The sequence below is a fragment of the Leptonychotes weddellii genome, chromosome 2 (genome assembly GCF_054177405.1).
Source record: "Leptonychotes weddellii isolate Sample4059 chromosome 2, ASM5417740v2, whole genome shotgun sequence".
NCBI classification, from domain to species: Eukaryota; Metazoa; Chordata; class Mammalia; order Carnivora; family Phocidae; genus Leptonychotes; species Leptonychotes weddellii.
Genome location: NC_138370.1, coordinates 117856911 through 117881960, shown reverse-complemented (window position 1 = coordinate 117881960; position 25050 = coordinate 117856911). Strand labels below are relative to the sequence as shown.

Below are 25050 nucleotides of genomic sequence, written 5' to 3'. Positions count from 1 at the left end.
AGTACAAGAGAGGGAGAAGAAAGGTACAAAAATAAACAAAGCCAAATAAGGACAAGCAAAGGCTATTTACTTAGAGCTTCTATAGCAAGGGATTTGGGACACCATCATTTCTGTTTAACAGATACTCAAAGACAAGCAGAGGAATGGAAAGCTTTATAGTGGAAAAAGGGAATTCAGGTATGCCCTGATTGGAGGTTGTTGGCATGGGGGAGCTATCAGCAGCAGCCCAGAAGTGGGGTATCCTATGTAATTGGTTGTATGGGGGGGTGTATTTGGCTTTCCCTGGTTGGGGCAAAAATTAGGGAAGCTGTCAGTGATCAATCAAGTGCTGGCCATTTTGGGCTGATAACTACAGGAGTTGGTAGGTTTCTGGGATGGTTGCTGCAGACAGTGAGTTGATGTGGAGTAACATTTTACAGGTCACTGAGGGAAAAGGACAGCAGCTCAGCCCAAATCTCATTCAACCATCAAGAGGATGGAAAGATATTTGTGAATATGCACAGAATCACAAATATGTTACCCATGCACAGCCTCTGAGGGATGATCACTTAAGAGTGAGCACTACCAAACAACAAAACAATCAGATCAAGACAGGGAAGATGAAGAGAAGGGGAATTTGTGATGAATAATTTATATAGTAATGTAAGTGAATAATGACAATGAAACTGGGAATTATAGCCCAAGTGTTAACTTAAGGATTCCTAAAATAGAAGAGCCATACTGCAAAGGAAAAGCAAATATTTATTGAAATGGAACAAAGTACCAACCTATCTCAGTGAAACCGAGGAACTAGGTAAGGGTGGAGGGGGCAGACATCAATATATTTTCAAGGTCTCAACTAGAAGTGAAGGATGTGGAAGTAAAAATATTCTATGAGTCTCATTTATTGAGGTATGATACAGAGGCAATGGGGGACTAAAGAGTCCAGAAGCGAGTAAAGGGCTGCAACTTGTCCTCACACATTGTTAAAGAAAAAGTGATAGTGAATATCAGAAAAGGGAAGGTAATCATCAGTTAAACTGAAAAGAAGGTAAGCCTTAATACACTTTTCACATTAGTTAAATTGAAAAGAAAATGGTACAGGACATGACAGAAAAACATAATGAGTGGCAGAACTCAGTAGGAATTAGCAATAAAAACATTATTTTGGGAATGAAGACTCAACAAGAAGGAAACCAGGAGCAAATAAAAGTGTCAGATAATGCCTTAAGAGAAATAGGGTGAAAAGAAAATTAAAAATGTGAAAAAAGAAAAAGATTTTGAGGGAACGTGACTAATATTAAGATAAAGAAGATCTAACATAAACACAATAGTAGTTTCTGAGGAAAGAAACCGAAGGAATAGAGCAAAAAGAAAAATTGTAATTAAAGATATTATTGAAAAAATTGAAATGATCTATTGAAAGAGCACACTCTATACCTAAGAATATTGACCCAGAATGACCAACACAAGCACATAGTCTAGTAAAATTACTTGATGTTAAAGGGAAAAAAATTGGGGGGCATCTAGGCAAAAAGATGAGATGACCTATAAGGAAAAGAAAATTAGACTCTCATGAGATATTTTTCAGCAATGCTTTTGGTCATAAGAAAATGGAGCATCACACTTCAGATTCTCAAGAAAAGTGAGTCAAGATAATACAAAACTGATTTTCAAACATAAAAGGCACAAGATGTTTCCAACATTCAAGAACGTTCAAAATTATGTTTTCCAGGAGCCTCTTCCTGAGAAACCTATTAAAGAACTAGCTTTAGCCAACTAAAATGACTAAGAGGTCTCAATATAAGAGATGATGGTGAGCATTAAATGTGTACTACTTACAGAACAAGACCAAAGGAGGATTAGGAGGAAGAAAGTATAGTTTGTCACAGCTGTATGTGCTCACAATAGAAGAGAGGAAATGGAAGAGTAGTAGGAAAATGTTGAATTCCTTCAGCAATCACATCGGGGATAGTATATTAGTATTGCTATTCTGAAGTTGTTGTGTGTACAATGTAGGATGAATGAATATGCTGCTTCTGTAATCTCCTATGTACTTGTGAACCAGGATTCTGGATGTGGAGGTAAGGAGATACGGATGTAATACAGAAAAGGTTAAGTAAAATCAACTATACTGGAATTTGAAGTATCAGAATGAACTCATGACTTATTTTATCCTCTCTCTCTATATATATTTCCTAGTTCTGTCCTATGAAAAGGTCCCAAAATGACCAAGACAGTAGCAATGAACATCCCTAGCACTCAGATTGTTATCTGTAAATATCATTCCTAAAAGGAACTAAAGGAACAAGGGCTTCTTGGAGAAACAGCTGATTCTGCGTCTAGGCTAGGAAACACACAAGATGACTCTAGAATAATTTTGTCACATAGCACTAGCAACATGTGGAACAAATGCAGAGTAAGGACTGATGCTCAGAAAACAGCAGAATATATGCAATCACCTATGCTCTTTTTTTATTTCTATAGCAAGGCATATTTGAGCTGGGCACATGGGACACAGAGTGGAAAATGCACCAGGAAAAGGACCCCAGGATGACTCCCTCTGCATATTTGTAGGGAAATTGTGAGGGGTTAGAGACCAGGTTTTATATCTGTTTATATAAAAGTGGGAGTTTCCTAGCCAGGGAAATGGCTTTAATAGGCAAGAGTTTAGTGAGAGAACTCATCTATCTAGTGATGTGGACATCTAAGCTAGAGCAATGCTACCCAGACTTTAATGTGCAAAAATTACTAGATGGATTTTGATAATATGACAGTTTTGACTCAGTAAGTAGGGGCTGGGACCTAAGGTTTTGCATAGTAAAACAGAATTAGAATTTCTTAATTCAAACAAGCCTAGCTAACTTCTTGCTGCTAAGCAACTGAAAAGAGAGAATAAGTTTCCAGTACCAGGCTTGTTTGTTTTTCCACCCCGCTGTAAGTAAAACCTAAAAATACATAGATTCTTTTAGCGGTTGAGCAGGATTACCCCTGAGCAGTCTGGAAAAGGGAGGCCTTGTCATGTCAAAAAGTTTAGTCAAATTGCTGATTACAATAAGCAGGAAGGCAGACAACTTCTCTACCTAGCTTGTAGCTCTAGTGGAGGTATATGGGAAGAGACAGTTTGTATGTTTGGTTGCTTCTTTCTGGTTTCAGCAAGGTATTACAAATAAAGCTCAAAGAGTAAAAAGTAAATAGAACAGCTGGTAATTCTTGGGCTTCACTAAGTTGAAAAAGACAACTGCCTATGTACCCCTAAATAGCAGAAGAGATTTTGGGCTTTCTCATAGCCCATTAAGATTTTTTGGCAAACACAAATGGGCAAAAAAAAAACAACAGAAAACAAAGATAAACTGAAGCAAAAATCAAATTAATAGAGTTCCCTTCTCACTTAAGCCTATTGTTTCAGATAACCTCAAGACTGTCATCATTAAAAAGAAGATGTTAAGAAAGGTTTGAGTGTGGAAGCCAGGAAACAGGCCACATTTAACAACTATTTCTGGAAACAACTGTGGGCGTGGTTACTGGCACCTGAAACTGTCTGGAAGCAGAGTTTACTGAATATTCAATGAAATTACATTTAAAAAAAACAACAAAAACAAAACACTGAAACACCTGGCCTACAAAAGCTCTCAATCCAAGTCCAAAGGCATTCCTCCAAAGAGGGAATACTCTCCAAAATCCAGTTAACTTGCATTCCTAGGGCAAAACTGGGGCCCAGAGTACAATGGACAATGGAGATCCTCTCAAAGAGCAGAATGAGGGTCTAACCAAGGAACTTACTCCCTACAAGGTATTGAGTATTCCTAATTCCTGCCCAGGGTTCCATCATTGCTATGGAGAAGTAACTGCTATGTGTTTCACATTCTAATTTTTTTGAGTTTTAACTGTGGTTATCCTGTTCCTGTTCCACGGTTGTTTTGTATTACATGTACAGGCATGAGCAGATAATTTGTTTTACAGTGTATATGACTCTGGGCCATGAAAAGACATATCCCAATCTGATGGAGAGGGTTGTGCATCATCAGACATCTTGCTTTTTGAGCTGATACAGAAACTGAATAGGGAATTGATCTCTGTTCTTTGGGGGTAAGAGTGTTCTACTGTAAGAAGGATACACTCAGATATTTAGGTGATCAGGGGGACAGATTATAGTAGAGACTACTGACTGTCCCTTTAAACCCATCCTTTTCTTTTTCTTAGGCAAAGGGCTGCTGGACTGGAAACCAAATTTCCAGCCTCACTGTTGCTAGGCCTGGTCATGTAACTAAGTTCTTGCCAACGGATTGGTATCAGAATTGATGTAAGCAATCTCCACATTACTTTCTTAAAGAATTTCCTTGTTCTAGTCTTCTCTCCTTTCCCTTTTCCAATAGAGGGAACATTCTATTTATCACACACCATGAGGACAAAATTCAAGTTTGATATCCTTTGTAGGCAAGGCTGTAGAAAATGGCACTTCTACATATTGTTGGTAGGAACTTCTTTACTGCAGCACTGGTTGATTGATTAAAAACAATTTAACTGTCTGGTTAGAAAGATTAAATAAACTATGACCATCCCCTCATTATATGCAATACTCTCCAGTTCAAAAAAAAAAAAAAAATGATGAGGAAGCTCTCTGGATATACATGGTAAGATCTCCAAAAAATGAAAAAAATCAAGGGGAATAATGATATGGTGTGTTATCTTCTATGAAAAAAAGAAAGGATAACAATTTACATTTATGTGCGTAAAGAAATTCCATAAGGATACATGAGTAATGAATACAATCACATATAAAGGTAGGTGACCATATAATTTATCATCCAGATAGAACAGTTTCTAGAGTGAAAGGGGGTGTTATTAATAATCACTCCAGGACAACAGACGGAAAATGGCATCATCCTGGACAAACTGGGATGCATGATCAACCTATATAAAGCGTACAAAGTCAGAGGAGAAATATGTCCTTTTTTACTGTATTTTACAACAGTACCAGTCTGTGGTGCATTGGACATAAAAGCAATTCGTTTTTAACACACGAAGTTTAAGGACTGTCTTAACTAGGAACAAGAGTAAACCACGTAAGTGAGACACGGAACTTAATTAATGACGACGCGGCAATTTCGGGTACCCGGCACTTACTGGAGTTGCACAAGCAACACACGCCTTGGACTTCATCCGCCAATCCTAAGTGGGAGCGCGCGAGCCTGAGCCTGTGGGAGAATCCTGGGCGGGCCTCGGACGTGAGTGGAGCTTCGCGTCACTCAACTCTGGGGATGGACCTTGCGCAGGCTCTTACACCCGGCGCTCTGGCCCACATAGTCGGTACTCTATGGCATCTCGGGTTCCCTCTAGCTGCAGTCTGGAGGACTACACTCGTTTTCTTTTCGGCTGTGCGAGGCCCGGCAGCCTCTGCTGAGCTGGAAGAAAGATGGCGGCAGCCGTGCGGCAGGATTTGGCCCAGCTCATGAATTCGAGCGGCTCTCATAAAGATCTTGCGGGCAAGTGAGTATTTCCCAGGGCCCTGGGAGGTCGGCAGGGAAGCCATAGACCTGTTCTTGTGTTGATGGCGGCTTTGGGATGTGATACGGCCTGACGACCAAGGGGGCGGGCCTGAGGTCGTTTGTAGACGCAAAAATTGGGAGCAGCAGAAAGCCGGTGCAGGGAACCCTGGCGGGGGGGCGGGGGGAGCAGACTTGGGGTGACTGTCAACTTGTTCTGTCTTTGATAGCATCCTTACCTGTTAAGATTCTGGAAGCATGGTCTGAGGGACGACTGCTCCCACGGCCTTCTTTTCCTTCCCTGGTGCCTCTTTCCATCCCTGGCTGTCCTCTCACACCGAATTCTGGTTTCTCTTTGGGCCTTTTTTTTTTTTTTAAATTGATTGAGGGAAATGTATATTCTGGGACCTCGATGCAGGGTTTTCTGGGAGATGGCTTCTAGAGGCTGACGGGGGTGAGGAGGTATGGCCGCTATCATGTCGTTCAGAACCACCCGGACCATCTTCTGTGAGTCCTTGTGTTTTGGGTTCTCTCTCCGCCACCAACTCTGAAGAGGGGCACATAAGCGGAACGCCCTCACAACGTGAGTCAGGATGTCTAGATTAGTGATATTTGCAGGAATCTGAATTGTTTAGGAATTTTGCGGAATTTACGTTGAAGGGTTAGATCCACTCCACGTTAAAATTTGTGACATGTGCCTGTCATGCAAGCAGTTACAATAGTGTTAATCGTAGGTAGGTAGGTAGGTAGGTAGATAGATAATTGTCCGTTTTCTTTTTGTAGATTATACAGCACTGTTCTTTTGTAATGAACTTGAATTCTGTTTATAAAGTATGCGTCTCAAGTTGATGGTAATATTTACATCCTGACAGCTGAGATCATGTTGATCTACATAAATGGGATACACCTGCTCTAACCTGGCCATTGAAACCTTGGCTGTGTTTTATGAAAACTCTGCTATCTTTTCTCTGGTGGCACATGTAATCTAGTTTTATCAGTGGGAAATCTAGCTGTGTATCTTGGATTTAGCTACTATGTACTGCAGTTTCCTTCTCATGAAAATGGGGATAATAGGACTTATTCTTGTCTGAGGACAAAATGAGTATGTGTGTGTATATACATTTATATCACACATGTTGCTTAGAACAGTGTGACATTTAGTGCCACAAAATTGTCTTTGTTGCTATTATTATTATAAAGCAGTTAGTAAGTACATATAATGACTTATTCCATGGATTGTAAATAAGGTGAATGTGTCTTCTACTCCATAGAGTACCGACTGTCTTCATTCATGGTTTAATCCTTTCTGCATGTAATTTTTAGATTTGGATGAAAGTAAAATGATCATATATTTTTCCCCATGCTCAGCTTATATTTCCCCCCACGCTTTGCTTTCTTTTTTGTTTTGTTGAAGAAAATGAAGTACATTCTTTATCAGAAGAGATATAGTTTTTCAAGTGTTTGCAGAATTCTGAAACTTAAGCTAAGAATTTACTTCCTCAGCTGTGAATTGCAGGTAAACAATAGTACCTATCTTATAGGGTTCTTTAGTTATGTATTACTATGTTACAAACCAAAAACTTAGTGGTGTAAAACAACTATTATTTTTCAGGATTCTTTGGGTTGACTGGACTGTTCTGCGGGTCTAAGCCGGGCTTACTCATGCAGGTGCAGAGTCAGCTGGCAGCTCATTTGGGGCTGGTGGAGCTAAAATGCGCTCACATATACATCAGGCTGCTGGCTGATTCTGTCTCTCCACATGGTCTCTCATTCAGTAGTTCCTTATAGGGCCATAGAAGTGTTCCAAAAGGGTTAGAGTGGAAGCTGCCACACTTAAGGCTAGCTGTGGAAATCTCATAATGTCAGTTCTCTAAAACAGGTCAAAGTAAATCACAAGACCAGCCCAGATTCAAGGGAAGGAAAAATGGAGTCTACCTCTTTCTGGGAGGAGTGGCCAAGTTACATTAGAAAGGGCATGGACAGATGGGGCATGATTCATTGGAGGCCATTATTGTAATAGTCTATCACCTGAGATTGTTGTGCTTGATAACTGATAGCCAGGGCTTTCTTTTTTTTTTAATGTTTTATTTATTTATTCATGAGAGTCAGAGAGAGACAGAGAGAGAGGCAGAGGCAGAGGGAGAAGCAGGCTCCCCGCCTTGCAGGGAGCCCGATGCGGGACTTGATCCCAGGACCCTAGGATCGTGACCTGAGCCGAAGGCAGACACTCAACCATCTGAGCCACCCAGGCGCCCCTAGCCAGGGCTTTCTGAGGAAAGTCTTGGCCTTGCCTACAGGTACATATCTGGTCCTATCTCTACAGGAATGTGTTGGGATATTTATTTTCATAACAAAACAGTTCTGCCAGCTACATGTCTATGAGGAAAGCACTCTTGAAATATATCAGTAGTTTTAGGATTTATGTTAGGAGTTGGGTGACAAAGCAGTCCATATAAAGGGATAGCAGAGTAAATTCATTTCTAAAATATTGATACTGTGTGTTTCCAGCAATTAGCAGAATATTTATAACAGAGCAGTCATTTAATAAGTGTTAGTTGAATCGATGAATAGCTAGAAAGGTGCAGAGCTTATATTTGAACCCAGGTTTTTCTACTCTATAAAGCTTATTTTTAACCTATCAGCCTGCTTTTCTTGCCCAAACTTCAATTAGAAATGCTTTCTCATAACTGTGAATTAACACAATAATCTAAAGTGGACATAAGAAATTGGCTGTATAAAATGCATTTTTGCAAATTTTATAAACTACTTTTGTATATATTATGCATTATTATCATCTCATACAAAACTTTAGAAGAGAGGAGAGCCTTGAAGAGGGACCATTTGAATAGGTAGCTGTTATGATAGCCTGTCTTAATTTCTTGGCTAAAACGTACTCAGTTCTTTGAAACTCAGTTGAGATATTATTTCTTCCAAAAAGCCTTTTCTGAACAGCCACCAACACACACTCATAAATACTCACACACACAGGACCTGGTTTGTTGCTCTTAGGCCCAGTGGCAGATTGTATTTACCTCTACCATAGCACTTAATTGTTTTAATTGTCTGTTTACTTGTCTGCTTTTCCAATTAGAATGTGATCTCTTTGAGGGCAGGTATGATGTTATGGATTATAGTCTTTGTTGAGTTATTTCTATAGAAATAAGACCTTTTTTTTTTCTCTTCCCACTTCTCAATATAGAAGGTACCCAGAAGAGGATAGCAGGCCTTTGGAGTCTAAACATTTCATTTTACAAGAAGCTGTTAGCATAGAGAAAAGAGAGTAATGGGAGACCTTTTAGCTCTCTTTGACTATTAGAAAGGCTGTTTTACAGGGGTGCCTGGGTGGCTCAGACCTCAGCCTTCAGCTCAGGTCATAATCTCAGGATCCTCCCTTCTCAGTGGGGAACCTGCTTTTCCCTCTCCCGCTCCCTCTGCTTGTGCTCGCTCTCTTTATCAAATAAATAAATAAAATCTTTAAAAAGAAGGCTGTTTTGCAGAAAAGAAAATAGGCTCCTCTGCCTTACAGAGGTAGACTTTGGATTAGAACTTTCTAATAATAGAATGGAATAGAACTGTCAAAAAATGGAGGACACATACACACCGGAGGATAAGACTATATAATCTCAAGGGCCCCTTATAACTCAGATTCTCTGGTTCTCTGTTATTCCCACACACAAGTTTTAGTGGTTCCCATCTCAAGAGTGAAGTTCCCTAACATCTGGTGTTTACCATGTGCCAAGCACATCTTTATTTACATTTTTTAATCCTTAATGAGTAAAATTTACATTGCATATGAGAAAACTGAAGTACAGAGGTGAAATACCTTGCTTGAGGTCACATAGCTTGTGGCAAGGCCATAATACAACCTATCTGCTTGGTTCAGAGCCCTGAATTCTAAACACATCTACCTTTTGGCCTTATCTTCTCCCAACTAGATTACATTTCAGATAGTGATTTTTTTTTTTTTGGCCTAGAATACCTGTCTTCCTCCCTCTTTCCCACTTAACACTACATTGAAATATTTAAAATGCTTAAAGATCAACCTCATTTAGGAAATTATTTCTTTTTTTAACATTTTAAATTTTAATTAAAATTAAAATATGCTGAGAAATCAGTTGTTAATCTTACCGAGATTCTCTTACATATTATCAGTCATTTTCTTTTAAAAAATTTTTTTATTTAAATTCAATTTAGTTAACATATAGTTATTATTAGCTTCAGGGGTAGAATTCAGTCATTCATCAATTGCATATAACACCCAGTGCTCATGCCATCAAGTACCCTCTTTACTACCCATCATCCGATTACCCCATCCTCCCCACCCACCTCCCCTCCAGCAACCCTCAGTTTGTTTCTTATAGTTAGGAGTCTCATGGTTTGCCTCCTTCTCTATTTTTATCTTATTTTTCCTTCCCTTCCCCTATGTTCATCTGTTTTGTTTCTTAAATTCCACATATTAGTGAAATCATATATTTGCCTTTCTCTGACCGACTTACTTCGCTTAACAAAGTACACTGTAGTTCCATCCATGTGGTCACAAATGGCAAGATTTCATTCTTTTTGACAACTGAGTAATATTCCATTTTGTGTGTATGTGTGTATATACACCACATCTTCTTTATCCATTCATCTGCTGATGGACATCTGGGTTCTTTCCATAGTTTGGCTATTGTGGACATTGCTGCTATAAACATTGGGGTGCATGTGCTCTTTCGAGTCACTATTTTTGTATCCTTTGGGTAAATAAATACCTAACTAGTGCAATTGTTGAGTCCTGGAGTAGTTCTATTTTTGACTTTTTGAGGAAACGCCATACTGTTTTCCAGATTGGCTGCATTCCCACGAACAGTGTAAGACAGTTCCCTTTTCTCTGCATCCTCGCCAACATGTGTTGTTTCCTGAGTGGTTAATTTTAGTCATTCTGAGTGGTGTGAAGTGGTATCTCATTGTGGTTTTGATTTTTAAGGAAATTACAAATTGTTTAATTTTCTGAAACTTCTTTGTGATGTGTCTATGTGGATTTGTTTATTTCTCTGTCAGTTGGCTTTTGCTATGAAATAAACCACTCTAAAACTTAGTGGATTAAAACAACAATCATTTACTTATAATTCTGTTGGTTGGCTGGGCCTAGCTGGATGGTTCTCTGTTCTGCATGGTCTGGGTTCCACATGTGTGTCCTACATGTGTCTGTAGTCAGCTGCAGGTTAGGTAGGCACTGCTGCTTTGCTGTGTTGGCGGGGGCAGTGGAGGTGACTGGGCTACATATTTCATTATCCAGTGGGTTAGCCTGATCTTGTTCATGTGGCCACAGCAGGGTTACAAGAGAAAAAGACACATATAAGACCTCTTGAGGTCTGTCTAGGTTCAGAACCGGCACTTCACTTCTATCAAAATTCTATTAATCAAAACAAGCTCAGATCAAAGGGTGGGAAAAGAAACTCTACCTTTCGATGTGAAGAGCTACAGAGTCACATTGCATTGTTTTTTATTTTATTTTATTTTATTTTTGTTTGTAAATACTCTACTGCATTATCCTGGTTGTGCTTCACTGTATTTATTGAATCAGATAGATTCTTTCATGGTCCTGGGATGTTTCAGCCATATATTTTCAAATGTAGCCTGTGTTCCATTCTGTTTTCTTGTCTAGGACTCCAGTGAAACACCTGTTAGGCCCTCTTACTGTGACCTCTATGTCTCTTACCCTGTCTTCTGTACTTACTTTGCAATGCTTTATTCTGGATAGGTTTTTCTGTCCTGCCTCCTAGTTTATCAGGTTTTCAAATGTGTTTAATCTACTGTTAAGAACTTCATTGAGTAAGCTTGGATATAGTATTTTTTAGTTCTGTAGTTTTTGGTGGTTCTTTTTTCTTTTCTTTCTTTTTTTAATATATTTTTAAAATTATTTATTTATTTATTATTTTAAGATTTTATTTATTTATTTGACAGAGAAAGACACAGCGAGAGAGGGAACACAAGCAGGCTTCCTGCAGAGCAGGGAGCCCAACGCGGGGCTCGATCCCAGGACGCTGGGATCATGACCTGAGCTGAAGGCAGACGCTTAACGACTGAGCCACCCAGGCACCCCTAAAATTTTTTATTTTAAGTAGGCTACACACCTGACGTGGGGCTTGAACTCATGACCTTGAGATGGAGATTTGCGTGCTCTACGGACTGAGCCAGCCAGGTGCCTCGGTGGTTCTTTCTTCAAATGACATTTTTTATGGTTCTCGGTTTCTTGCTGAAACTTTGAAGTCTGAGTTTATCTCTGTAAACATGATAAAAGTAATTGTACTACAGTCTTTCTGATAGTCTCCAGTATCTGGAGTCCCTGCTTGTTGCTATTGTCTGTTGCTTTTGTTGATTCTAGCTCATATTGTAATATGCCTTGTGATCTTTGTTGGGCAAGTTATTTAAAAATATACTTTTCAACATTTGGAGGCTTAGGATGTAACCTTTCATGGAGGATTTTCATTTCCTTCTGCCAGTCACCTGAGGGTGATAGCTGTCTAGCATCAAGGCTTCAGAATTTTTTGGTTTACCTTGATGATCCTTAGAATAGAAATTGTAATCTTATTTCCAAAGTGGTAGTGTTTCCTCCTTTGGAAAGCATGGATCTCAGATTCCTTTTCTTTTAGCTCTGTAGTTGGCCAAAAATTACAACTTGCCTCTCAGTGTTTCTAGGAGATTGGCAGAATGCCCCAAGGCAGAGCCCACCAGAAGTGCCACTCTGCCTCTCACCTGGCTTTTCACAGACAGAAGCTCTTTGTACTCATCCTCTCCTGTTTCTTCTTTCTTGTTAGGATTTTATGCTATTATTATTATTATTTTTTTGCATTTCTTTCAGCTTTTTATGTTTTTGTTTTTGTTTTGAGGTAGGGTTGGTCCAGTCATCTAATTCATCATTACCATAGGTGAAAAATCTACTAATACATACCTATTCTACTCATTTTGATTCTAAATAGTGACTGTGATACATTTTCATGTGGGTATATTTTATTTACCTTCAGATTTAGGTGCCAAGAAATCAGGAATCAACATGGTGAACTTTAGTTCATAGACATAAATGGGTGCTCAGTAAACATTTGTTGATGATGATAAATGGATAGGGCAGATGCAAGCACCTTAGTTAAATTTATTTTCCTCCATAATTTTTTTTTTTAAGTAGGCTCCATGTCCAGCGTGGAGCCCAACGCAGGGCTTGAACTCACGACCATGAGATCAAGACCTGAACTGAAACCAAAAGTTGGATGCTTAACCAACTGAGCCACCCAGGCACCCACCTCCATAATATTTTTTAAGGAAAATGTATTTGGTATTTGTCATGTTCTCCATATCAATCACTTTTCCATTTTTTCTATTGAGTGCTCAGTGAAAAGATGTTTTATCCATGGAGCCTTCTCTAGCTAATCTAACCCCTTTTGGTTTTACTCTTTTCTGAATTAAAGTATTAACCTCTTCATTTTTCATCTCTCTTTTTTAATTTTGTTTTTACTTTCTATTAAAATATAAAATATGTGTGGGTTTATATATACCTGTATATTTTAAAGTACATTGCATTGAGTACATTACTCTTTTTTTTAAAGATTTTATTTATTTGACAGAGAGAGACATAGTGAGAGAGGGACTACAAGCAGGGGGAGTGGGAGAGGGAGAAGCAGGCCTCCCGCCAAGCAGGGAGCCCGATGCGGGGATCGATCCCAGGACCCTGGGATCATGACCTGAGCCGAAGGCAGACGCTTAACGACTGAGCCACCCAGGCGCCCCTGAGTACATTACTCTTAAGAGTAGAGCCCAGTACATTTTCTCACATACATAGATATGTAACAACTATCCAGATCAAGCTGGGAATATTTCCAACATGCCCAGAGGTTCCCTCATGCCCCTTCCCAGTCACTACCCCCGAATATAACCACTATTCTACTTCCGTCACTGTGATTTGGGTTTTCCTGTTCTTGAAATGCACATAAATGGAACCATTCAGTGTATACCCTTTTGTATCTGTCCTATTTCACTCAACATAATGTCTGTGAGATACATTCATGCATGAAGCATTCATTATTGATTTGTAGAATTCCATTTTATTAGTGGGCCTTTCTTTTGATGAGATTTAAAATTTTTTCTAGTTTAGAGCTATTTTGAATAAAGCTACTCTGAAAATTTTTGTATTTATCTTTTTATGGACATAGACATTAATTTCTCTTGGATATGTACCCAAGAGTGGAATATTTGGGTTATAGAGGGCATGTTTAGTTTTAGTAGATAACTGCCAGTGGTTTTCCAGAGTGTAGATCACTTTATACTTCCATCAGGGATAGATGAGATTAGTTCCCCTACATCCTCACCAACACTCAAATTTGTTAGTGTTTTTAATATTACTCATTTTAGTGGAAGTATAATAGTACCTACTTGTGCCTATAATTTGCATTAACCTAATGAATATTGAGGTTATTGGTACCTTTTAATATGCTTATTGGGCATTTGGATGTTATCTCTAAAGTGCTTATTTAAGCATTTTATCTGTTCTTTAATTGGGTTGTTCATCTTTTATTGATTTACAGGAGTTTTAAGTGTATTCTGGTTGGGAGGTTTTTTTGCCAAATACATGGATCGCAGGTATCTTTTCTATCTGTGGCTTGCATGTTTCACTTTTTTTTTAAGCTTTTTATTGAGCAGGTTACAGAAGAGGCTTAATCAAAAAGACCAAAGCCCATGTCATCATCAGACTCCTCTGATTCTTCTATTCTTCTTTCTTTGCTTCCACTTTCCTCTCAGCTGGAGCAGCAGTGGTGGAAGGAGCAGAACAGCACCAGCTGCTGGGGTGGCTCTCCCAGCCCCTATGTTGCACATGAGGCTCCCGATGTTGACATTGGCCAGGGCCTTTGCAAATAAGCCCGGCCAGAGAGGTTCAACATTCATACGTGCTACTTTAATGAAGGCATTGATCTTAGCCTCTGTGACCTCATTGTCCTGCAGGATGAGGGCCAAGCAGGTGCAGGCGAGCTCCAAGATGGAGGCCATGGTGTGGGCAAGTGCCAAGCAGGCACTGCCTGGTGCAGTGCTAGTCAACGGATGGTGAGGGCCTCACCCCGTCATGGCATTAGCTTCCTTGGAAGGACCGAGCACCTTAGAGGCAGCTGAGGAAAGCATCTCTCACTTTTTAATGGTGACTTTGATAGATATTCTTAATTTCAAAGAAACGTATCCATTTTTTATTCTTACAAAATTTTTTTTCTTGTGGCAAGAACTTTTAAGAACTACTTTTTTAGCAGCGTTCAAGTATGCAATACACAGTATTATTAACTACAGTCACCATGGTGTACCTTCCATCCCCTTATTTATAACTGGAAGTTTGTATCTTTTGACCACTTTCACCCATTTTCTTATACCCCACTTCTTGCCTCTGGCAGCCACCAGTTTGATCTGCATCTTTGTGTTTGATTTGGTTTTATTTTAGATTCCACTGTAAGAGAGATCATGTGGTATTTGTCTTTCTCTGTCTGACTTATTTCACTTAGCATAATGCCCTCAAGATCTGTCTTGTTGCAAAAGGCAAGATTTTCTTCCTTTATTATGGCTGAATTAATATTCCATTGTATTTACATACATTTTCTTTATCCATTCATTCATAGATGAACACTTTAGTTGTTTCTATATCTTAGTTATTGTAAATAATGCTGCAATGAACATAGGAGTTTATATGTCTTTTCAAACTAACGTTTTCATTTTCTTTGGATAAATACCCAGTAGAATTGTTGGATCACAATATGGATTTTTTTTTTTTTTTTGAGACATCTTTATACCATTTTCCATAGTGGCTGCACTAATTTACATTCCCACCAACAGAACATGAAGGTTCCCTTTTCTGTGTATCTTCACCAACACTTGCTATTTCTTGTCTTTTTAATAATAGCCATTCTAACAGGTGTGAGGTGATATCTTATTGTGGATTTGACTTGTATTTCTCAGATTATTAGTGATGTTGAACCTGTTTTCATGTGCCTTTTGGCCGTGTTTATCTTTGGGAAAATGTCTATTCAGTTCCTCTGCCCCCCCCTTCTTTTTTTTTGAGAGAGAGAGAGAAAGTGAACAGGGGTTTGGGGAGAGAGAGGAAGAGAAGAGAGAGAATCTTAAGTAGGCTTCATGCCTAGGGCGGAGCCTGATGTGGGGTTCCATCTGACAACCCTGAGATCATGATCTGAGCCAAAATCGGGAGTCAGATGCTTAACCAACTGAGCCATTCAGGTGTCCCCCTCTGCCATTTTTTAATCACTCTTTTATTTATTTATTTTTTGCTATTGAGTTGTATGAGTTTCTTAAATATATTTTAGATGTTAACCCTTATCAGATAACCTCCCATTCTATAGGTTGCCTTTTTATTTTGTTGATGTTTTTCTTTACTTGAAGCTTTTTAGTTTTGTATAATCCCCTTTATTTATTTTTGCTTTTGTTGTCACCGCTTCTTAAGTCAGATCTAAAAAGATACTGCTAAGACCAATGTTGAGAAGCTTACCACCTGTGTTTTATTCTAGGAGTTTTATGGTTTCAGGTCTTACATTCAAGTCTTTAATTCATTTTGAGTTTATTTTTGGTATGGGGTAAGATAGTGGTCCAGGTTCATTATTTTTCATGTGGCTGTCCATTTTTTTCAGCACCATTTATTGAAGACACCGTCCTTTCCCCATTGTATATTCTTGCCTCCTTTGTTATAAATTATATTATAAATTATAACACCATATATGTGCAGGTTTATTTCTGGGCTCTCTGTTCTGTTCCATTGATCTATGTGTCTGTGTCCATACTGATACCATACCATTTTGATTACTATAGCTTTGTAATAATTTGAAATCAGGGAGTGTGATGCCTCCAACTTGTTTTTTCTCAAGATTGTTTGGTTATTCAAGGTCTTTTATGGTTCCATACAAATTTTAGTTGTTTGTTCTATTTCTGTGAAAAATGCCATTGGAATTTTGATAGGGATTTCATTGAATCTGTAGATTGCTTTGGGTAGTATGGGCATTTTAACAATACTAATACTTTCAATCCATGACTATGGAATGTCTTTCCTTTTATTTATGTCTTCAGTTTTTTTCATCAATGTCTTATAGTTTTCAGTGTACAGATCTTTCACCTGGGTTAAATTTATTCCTAGTTATTTTTTTCTTTTTGGTGTAAATAGGATGTTTTCTAGTGTTTAGAAACACAACAGATTTTTTAAAATTTAAATTCAATTTAATTAACATACAGTATATTAATAGTTTCAGAGGTAGAAGTTAGGGATTCATCAGTTGCATATAATACCCAGTGCTCATTACATCATGTGCCCTCCTTAATGCCCATCACCCAGTTACCCCATCTTTCCACCCACCTTCCCTCCAGCAACCCTTAGTTTGTTTCCTACAGTTAAGAGTCTCTTATGGTTTGTCTCCCTCTCTGTTTCCGTCTTAGTTTATTTTTCCTTCCCTTCCCTCATGTTCATCAGTTTTGTTTCTGAAATTCTTCTGAAATCATATATTTGTCTTTCTCTGACTGACTGACTTCATTTAGCATAATACCCTCTAGTTCATCCACATCATTGCAAATGGCAAGATTTCATTCTTTTTGATGGCTGAGTAATATTCCATCGTGTGTGTGTGTGTGTGTGTGTATGTGTGTGTATGTATATATACTGCATCTTCTTTATCCATGCATCTATTGATGGACATCTGGGCTCTTTGCATAGCTTGGCTATTGGAAACACAACAAATTTTCAAGCATTGATTTTGTACCCCACTTTACCAAATTCATTTATTAGTTCTTACAGTCATACTTCTTATATTATTCAGTTTTATTCATTTCAGTAACTTTTATTTTAATTTAATACGTAATAATATTATTTGATTTTTAAATTTTTATTTGCCCGACTATATTATATCTTCAAAGACTAAGGTTATTTAAAATCTCTTTAGTATCATACACAGAATCTTATATTAGCATTTTAAAAAGCTTAGGTGCTCAATTAGCATTTTTGGATGATTTAATATGGCAATATTAAATGATTATTTTTTTTAAGATTTTATTAGAGAGTGAGCGAGAGAGAGAGAGAGAGCACAAGAGGGAGGAGGAGCAGAGGGAGAGGGAAAAGCTGACTCCCCACTGAGCAGGAAGCCTGACTGGGGGCTCAATCCTGCGACTCTGGGATTATGACCTGAGCCAAAGGCAGATGCTTAACTGACTGAACCATCCAGGTGCCCGATTGATTATTTAAATCCCAGATTTAAATTAGGTTTATTAGTCATTCCTTATTATTATTGTAAAAAAGTAATTTCTTATTTTTAGATACTAGAATTTACATATTAGAGAATGAGTAAGATAGCATCTAGCCCGAACTCTGCACCTCACTTTCTTTTTTTTTTTTTTAAGATTTATTTATTCATTTGAGAGAGCGAGAATGAGAGAGAGCACATGAGAGGGGGGAGGGTCAGAGGGAGAAGCAGGCTCCTCGCTGAGCAGGGAGCCCGATGCGGGACTCGATCCCGGGACTCCAGGATCATGACCTGAGCCGAAGGCAGTTGCCTAACCAACTGAGGCGCCCCTGTACCTCACTTTCTTAATCAATAAAAGTTGAGAGTTTGGGTAGGCAATTTGTAATGCAAGTTGTATGATGTAGTTAATATAGAAGTTTTATCCTTTTTAGAGGTTTTTTTGGTGTGTTTTTAATACAGATTAGTTGATAAGTTACAAAACAATGACTTAAAGCAGGTTAATCAGAAAATTTCTGTGGGACGTTGCCATATTTGAGTATAATATTGTTAGTATAAAATAATCTATAGGGATATAAGATTAAGGGAGCTTAGCCATGAATATGAAGAATATGAATAATAAGTCAATCAAAAATGAATAAATCATTGAATGTATTAACTTAAATGCCCAGAGCAATAAAGTAGATGTATAAATATAGATATGGGAAATAGTATATGTGCATGTGTGTGTATGTGTATATATAGAAAGAATGAGATATTCCATGTTAATGAATTTTCAGGTAACTGAATACTGTCCCTCAAATTTTAAAAATTTTAAAACTATCAATTTTTATTTTAAAGCTTAATAATATTTCCTTGCTTTATTAGAGTAGTTTCTCTCTTTTGGAGTTTGCTGCCTTTTCTGTCAGTTTATCTTTCTTACAAGTCAATTTGATCCATCGTGTTTTTGAGAAATCATATAACCAAGGTTCAGAGAATACTGTATGGGTTGAGAATCAGTAAGTGTTGAATGGTAGCTTGAGGGTGTGCCCTACAAAATACAAATCATAAATTTGAATGAGTTTGGGCCCTATTTGTATATATATTTTTTCCTATTTGTATATTTTTATTTCTTGACTATATTCTGGATGACGTTCTGAATAATTGATACTATTAGGTTTGTAAAATGCATTAACTAATGCTTCGAATAAATATTACTATTAAGACAGAAGGGATAAAAATAGTATAATACTTGTGTACCCACCACTCAGTTTAAGAAATAAAATACTGTATTATTATTTACCAATACCGTTAAATATTTGAATGCTTGTGATATGCTGCTTTAGGCATTGTGTGTATAGCAGTCAACAAAACAAACAAAAATCCTTGTCTTCCTAGAGTTTATATTTTAGGAATGAATTTGCCATTGCCTAATAATTGTCATTGTTCCTGTTTTTAGCATTTCCCCATCCTTTTTTTTTTTTTAAGATTTTTATTTATTTGAGAGAGAGAGAGAGCGTGAGCAAGCGCACGAGTGGGGGGGAGGGGCAGAAGGAGAGGGAGAAGCAGACTCCCTGCTGAGCAGGGATTCCCAAATTGGGGGCTCCATCCCAGGATCCTGAGATCATGACCTGAGCCTAAGGCAGACAATTAACCAACAGAGGCACCCAGATGCCTCTCCCCCATCCTTTTTAGAGTGCTGATTTGAATCTTATGTGGTCATGAATATTAGGCAGAATAGTTATTAGAAGTGATTGCAAATAAAGAATATATAGGCACTGTCTGATAGCATAAGATGTGTTCTGTCAGTGCATTTGGCTTGGTGGAGTTTGTTTTGTACACACTAAGACATTCAGTCCCTAATACTTGGTTTCACTGCCTCATCAACACTATCCTAGTGTTGGTGACCCTAGTTTCATTAGGCCCACAAGAGGAAAAGGTTCTGGGTCACCTCAAATAACATTCTTGTGTGTCTGTGTAATACACAATTGAAGGAAATATAACTTATTTTTTAAGGCATTTGAAAGAAAGTTGACTTATTTATTTTTAAAGAGAGAAAGGCAAAGCATAAGAGACTTTTTTTTTTAACATTCATTTATTTATTAGAGAGAGAGAGAGCATGTGCACATGCCTGCACCCAAGTGTTGGGAGGGGCAGAGGGAGAGAGAGAATTCCAAGCGGACTTCGTGCTGAGCATGGAGCGTGGCAGGGGGAGAGGGGGAGGCGGGGCTCGATCCCACAACCCCAAGATCACAACCTGGGCTGAAATCAAGTCATATGCCCAACGGACTGAGCCACTCAGGCACCCCAAAAGTTGACTTTTTAGTTTAAATTTAAAACTAAAACTTTTTCAAGAAAAGGGCACTTTAGATCCAGTAACTTAGAGTTACAGATTCGTTTTCTTGTGATGGGCTTGAGAACTTTTTTTTTCCTTTTCGAAGTAAGCTCTATGCCCACTGTGGGGCTTGAACTCACAATCCCTTAGATCAAGGGTCTCATACTCTATCAACTAAGCCAGCCAGGTGCTCCTGGGCTTGAAAACATAAAAAAAAAAAAAAAAAATGTGGTATAATGTAAAGAAAACTAGAAATGACACCTTAGAATTACAGATTTAGTGTTTCTTGTGATGGACTAGGAACTTAAAACAACAACAGAAAAATCTGTGGTGTACTATAAAGAAAACCACAAACTAGAGCACTATGAAAGAAACCAGGATAAATAGAAATGAATAAACATCAAAATTAGCATTAGAGTATGGTGTTCTCCGAACATTATTTTTATTTGGTGTTGTTTTAGGTATCGTCAGATCCTGGAAAAAGCCATTCAGTTATCTGGGGCAGAACAACTAGAAGCTTTGAAAGCTTTTGTGGAAGCAAGTAAGTGGAATGAAGATTCCATGTTTGCCTTGTATTATTGAGTTAGGACTTCAAAGCTTGCTCAAGCTTGTTTTATGTCAAGTTATCAATATAATTTTCATTGAGATTAAATTTAAATATACATTGAAATTCATTTTAGAATTTAAGCTTTACTACTTGATAATTTTTCAGTAAGTTGTCTTCAGAGTTACATTACCAATTAAGGTTTTCTACAGTAATTGATACAGTAACTGATGAAAGACAATGTAGCATAATGATAAGGAAAATAGTCTAGATTCAGTCTGGTGTGTTGTTTTATTAGTTGTGTGTTCTTGGATAAGTTAATTCCTTTGTGCCTCCATTTCCTTGTCTATACAATGGGGATGTAATAGCTACCCTGTAGAAATGTTGGGAGGTTAAATGAGTTGATATACCAAGTAAAGTGCTTTGAATAGTACCCGGCATATAATAAACACTATATAGGTATTGACCGTTATTAACGTTAAGAACATTCCATTTGAATGGGAACTAGACATTTCCATTCTTCAAGACATTCTCACCTACTCCCTGACTTCAAACATATCCAGTTATTTTGAAAATTACTCAAAATTCAGGCTGGACTTGATACTGAGTTAACAATATTAATGACACTTGAGAGTGCTTTACAGTGTACAGAGTGCTTTCACACACATTCTCATGAGAAGTGCTAGTTTATGTAGGAATTTCTTTCTAACAGTCGTAAGTGCCTAATGACACTTGTAATGAAAGTGTTTTCTCAGCTGTATCAAATGAATTATGATTAATATATCACGAACTGATTACAAGCTTGTTACAGGTTGCCGTAAATTACTGCCTCAAAAAATTGGGGCCTGCAATGTGTGTTGAACTGGCCGTCACTTCAGAAAAACTGTTAGGAATGGTTTTATTGAGAATATTGCATTGTAGTAGCAAAAGAATAGTGATTTTTTTTTTTTTAAGATTTTATTTATTTATTTGACAGAGACACAGCGAGAGAGGGAACACAAGCGGGGGGGGGGGGGGTGGGAGAAGGAGAAGCAGGCTTCCTGCAGAGCAGGGAGCCCAATGCTGGGCTCGATCCCAAGACCCTGGGATCATGACCTGAGCTGAAGGCAGACGCTTAACGACTGAGCCACCCAGGCGCCCCAAGAATAGTGATTTTGATCTTTAAACTTTGATCTTTATATAAACTTTGAATCCAGTGAACCAATGAAAAGCAGTCTACTGAAAATCATTTACATCAGCTGAACTGTTTTTGAACGATCATTTATTTTCCCAGTAACTGCTGATTTCAGACTTAATTTATCTGAGCAGTGGTCACAAGCACGATGCATCTTTTAAAATATAATAATAGTGATAATGATAATGAACATTTGTTGAGTGCTTTGTGCCCCATGTTGTTTAAAGTGCTCTATGTATAATGCATTTAAGCTTCTCAGCAGCCTTAGCCACACTGTACAAAGGAGGAAACAAACGTTGGAGGGCATCTGATCGGGAGTGGTGGAAGCAGCGAGGCTTCAGAGCTCTCATCCTTTATCACATACAGTAATAAAAACTCATACATGTTTATGAATTATGTCATTAAATATGTCTGTACATCTAGTGCTGACTTCAGTTCTTATTTGTTGTTTTTATTGGGAAAATACAAGTGGCGGTAACTGTCACTACTTGCTTTATTTAAATTTCATGAAAATTATCTGTTTCTTCTTTAACTCCTTTTTGTCACCAGGTGGTATATAAGTACATACATAAAAATATAGGTGTTTCTGTGCCTTCCCTTTATAGAACAATAAGGAAGAGAAGGAATAATATAAAATTCTCAAATGGAAAACAAAACTTTTCCCCAGCCATTTGTTTCTTAGGAAAATTATGGGATTTTTACTGTTTTAGTGTAGTCATTATGTAATCAAATAATTCAGCATAAGGAAAACTGATTCTGTAATATAAGATGATCTGGGTATGGAAGTCCCTGAATAATACAGTGAAGGTTGTACTAATCTATATTGTTCTTAATGTTAATTTTAGGTAAAAATTGATTGCTTAATGAAAATTTATAAATTACTCATGTTTTCTTATCTCTTATTTTTTTTTGACAAGTGGTGAATGAGAATGTCAGTCTCGTGATCTCTCGACAGTTGCTGACTGATTTCTGTACACATCTCCCTAACCTGCCTGATAGCACAGCCAAAGAAATCTATCATTTCACCTTGGAAAAGATCCAGCCTAGAGTCATTTCATTTGAGGAGCAGGTAAAAATCTAGAGCAGTGATTTTTGAACATGAGATAGCAGCAGTTATTTTGAGAGATACTATGACATTTTTAAAGGAGATGATCATCCAGTTTTATTTTTGACAAAACAGTGTGCCAAACAGCATGTTACAATGTAAAAATAAATATTCGGATGTTATAACTCCAGCTGACATTTGCTTGGATATTACAGTTTGATTTACAAACCAAATATTACTCTTTAGACAATTTTTAAGAATCAGAAAAATTGTTAATAAGGCTAAAATCATAGGAAAATGCTAGCATTATATATACAGTTAACATAAAAGTAAAATTTAATATTTAAACTAAATTATTGCCATAATCCACATTGCAGAAATATGTTATTTCAGTTCAATATTTTGATATTCTGTGAATGCAAAATTCATAAAAAAAAATTGGGGTGGTCTAGTTAAACTAGTACTATTTACTTGTCAGCTTAATATGTTGAATGAAAGCATTATCACAGTAGATTAACTTAGCCTCCATTTATTTTAGTCACTAATGTCAGTTGAAATAATTTAACATGTCTACCTACTATTCCAGGTTGCTTCAATAAGACAGCATCTTGCATCCATATATGAGAAAGAAGAAGATTGGAGAAATGCAGCCCAAGTGTTGGTGGGAATTCCTTTGGAAACAGGACAAAAGTATAGTAAATAGTGGATATTGGATGGAGATGTATATAGGATATTTATCATTGTTCACTTAAGTTTTTTCTCATTCTAATGAAAGAAATATCATAAACAATTTAATAAATACAAAAATTTTGCAGTATGTTAGAAGGGGATAAGTGCTATAGAGAAAAGTAAAGGGAAAGTGGAGAACAGGTTGTATCATTAAATAGGGTGATTGGGGGCACCTGAGTGGCTCAGTCGTTAAACGTCTGCCTTCGGCTCAGGTCATGATCCCAGGGTCCTGGGATCAAGCCCCGCATCGGGCTCCCTGCTCAGCGGGAAGCCTGCTTCTCCCTCTCCCACTCCCCCTGCTTGTGTTCCTGCTCTCGCTGTCTCTCTCTCTGTCAAATAAATAAATAAATAAATCTTTAAATAGGGTGATTGGAGTGGTAGGGTGGTCCAGATACAACTTCTCAGACACTTGAAGAAAATAAGGAAATGGCTATGAGCTGAGGGAAGACTCTTAGGAGATCCTCTTAGAGAGGATGGCTAATGTAAAGGTGCTAAGACAGGAGCCTGCCTGGAGTGTTTTCAGAAGATCAAGGATACCAGTGTGGTTGGAGTGGAGTGAGCCAAGGAAAGGTGGGGGGCTGAGATCAGAGAGTACTGAGGACTGGATTATGTATGTTCTTGTAAGTCATTGTAAGGCCTTTGGTTTTTTGCTAAGTGAAATGAAGGGGAGCCATTGGAGGATTTTGTATGGAAGAGTGACATGATCTGACTTATATTTTAGAAAATAATTCTGCCTACTGGGTTGAGAATAATTGTAGGCAAGTAATGATAGAAGTAAGGACATGAGTTAAGAGGCTTATGTACTACTGCAGAGAAGATGGAGATTGTGAGAAATGTTGGATTCTGGGTATGTTTTCAAGGTAGAGCTAAGGATTTTCTGGTAGCTTAGATATGGACTATGAGAAAAAGAGCCAAGATAAATCCTGGTTTTGGTCTGAACAACTGGAAAGATGGAGTTGCCATCTACTGAGTAGTAAAGAATAGGTTTTGAGGGAAGATCAAGAGTTCCATTTTGGACATGTGATAACCAAGTGGAAGTATCTAGTAGGGAGTTGAATATATTAGTTTGTAGTTTAGGAGAGAGATCTGGGCTACATTTGGGAGTCATTGATATATAGATGGAATTTATTTTTTTTTAAGTTTTTTTTTAAGATTTTATTAATTTATTTGTGAGAGAGAGAGAGCACACACAAGCAGGGGGAGCGGCAGGCAGAGGGAGAAGCAGGCTCCCCGCAGAGTAGGGAGCCCTATGCGGTGCTCGATCCCAGGACCCTGGGATCATGACCTGAGCCGAAGGCAGACGCTTAACCAACTGAGCCACTCAGGTGTCTCTATATAGATGGAATTTAAAGCCATTATATCAGTGAGATCCCCAAGGGAGGAAATATAGAGAAGAGGACTGAGTATGATTCCTGGAGCACTCAGCATTAAGAGGTCAGGGGCAAGAGGAAGTAAAAAGTATTTAGGTAAGAAGAAAACCAGAAGAATGTGGAGTGTGGTGGCCTAAAAGCCAAATGAGGAAAACGTATCAAGGAGCAAG

At 38.0% G+C, this 25050-nt stretch overlaps 1 protein-coding gene and 1 pseudogene across 3 annotated transcripts in view; one reads left to right on the top strand and one right to left on the bottom strand.

The window, feature by feature from the left end:
* Nucleotides 1–5315: 5315 nt before the first annotated feature.
* Nucleotides 5316–25050, top strand: part of COPS4 (COP9 signalosome subunit 4) — a 39869-nt gene continuing 20134 nt past the window's right edge. For 2 of the 3 annotated variants that reach the window (XM_006741887.3, XM_006741885.3), the window contains exons 1-4: nucleotides 5316–5469; nucleotides 20480–20559; nucleotides 22654–22805; nucleotides 23368–23471. In XM_006741887.3, coding sequence (XP_006741950.1) covers nucleotides 5396–5469; nucleotides 20480–20559; nucleotides 22654–22805; nucleotides 23368–23471 — 410 coding nt within the window. In that variant the 5' untranslated portion in view covers nucleotides 5316–5395. Of the gene's footprint in view, nucleotides 5470–6879; nucleotides 6982–20479; nucleotides 20560–22653; nucleotides 22806–23367; nucleotides 23472–25050 lie in introns of all 3 variants that reach the window. The other variant, XM_081812214.1, reaches the window with a different exon arrangement.
* LOC102745685 (large ribosomal subunit protein P1 pseudogene) lies at nucleotides 14118–14483 on the bottom strand (annotated as a pseudogene).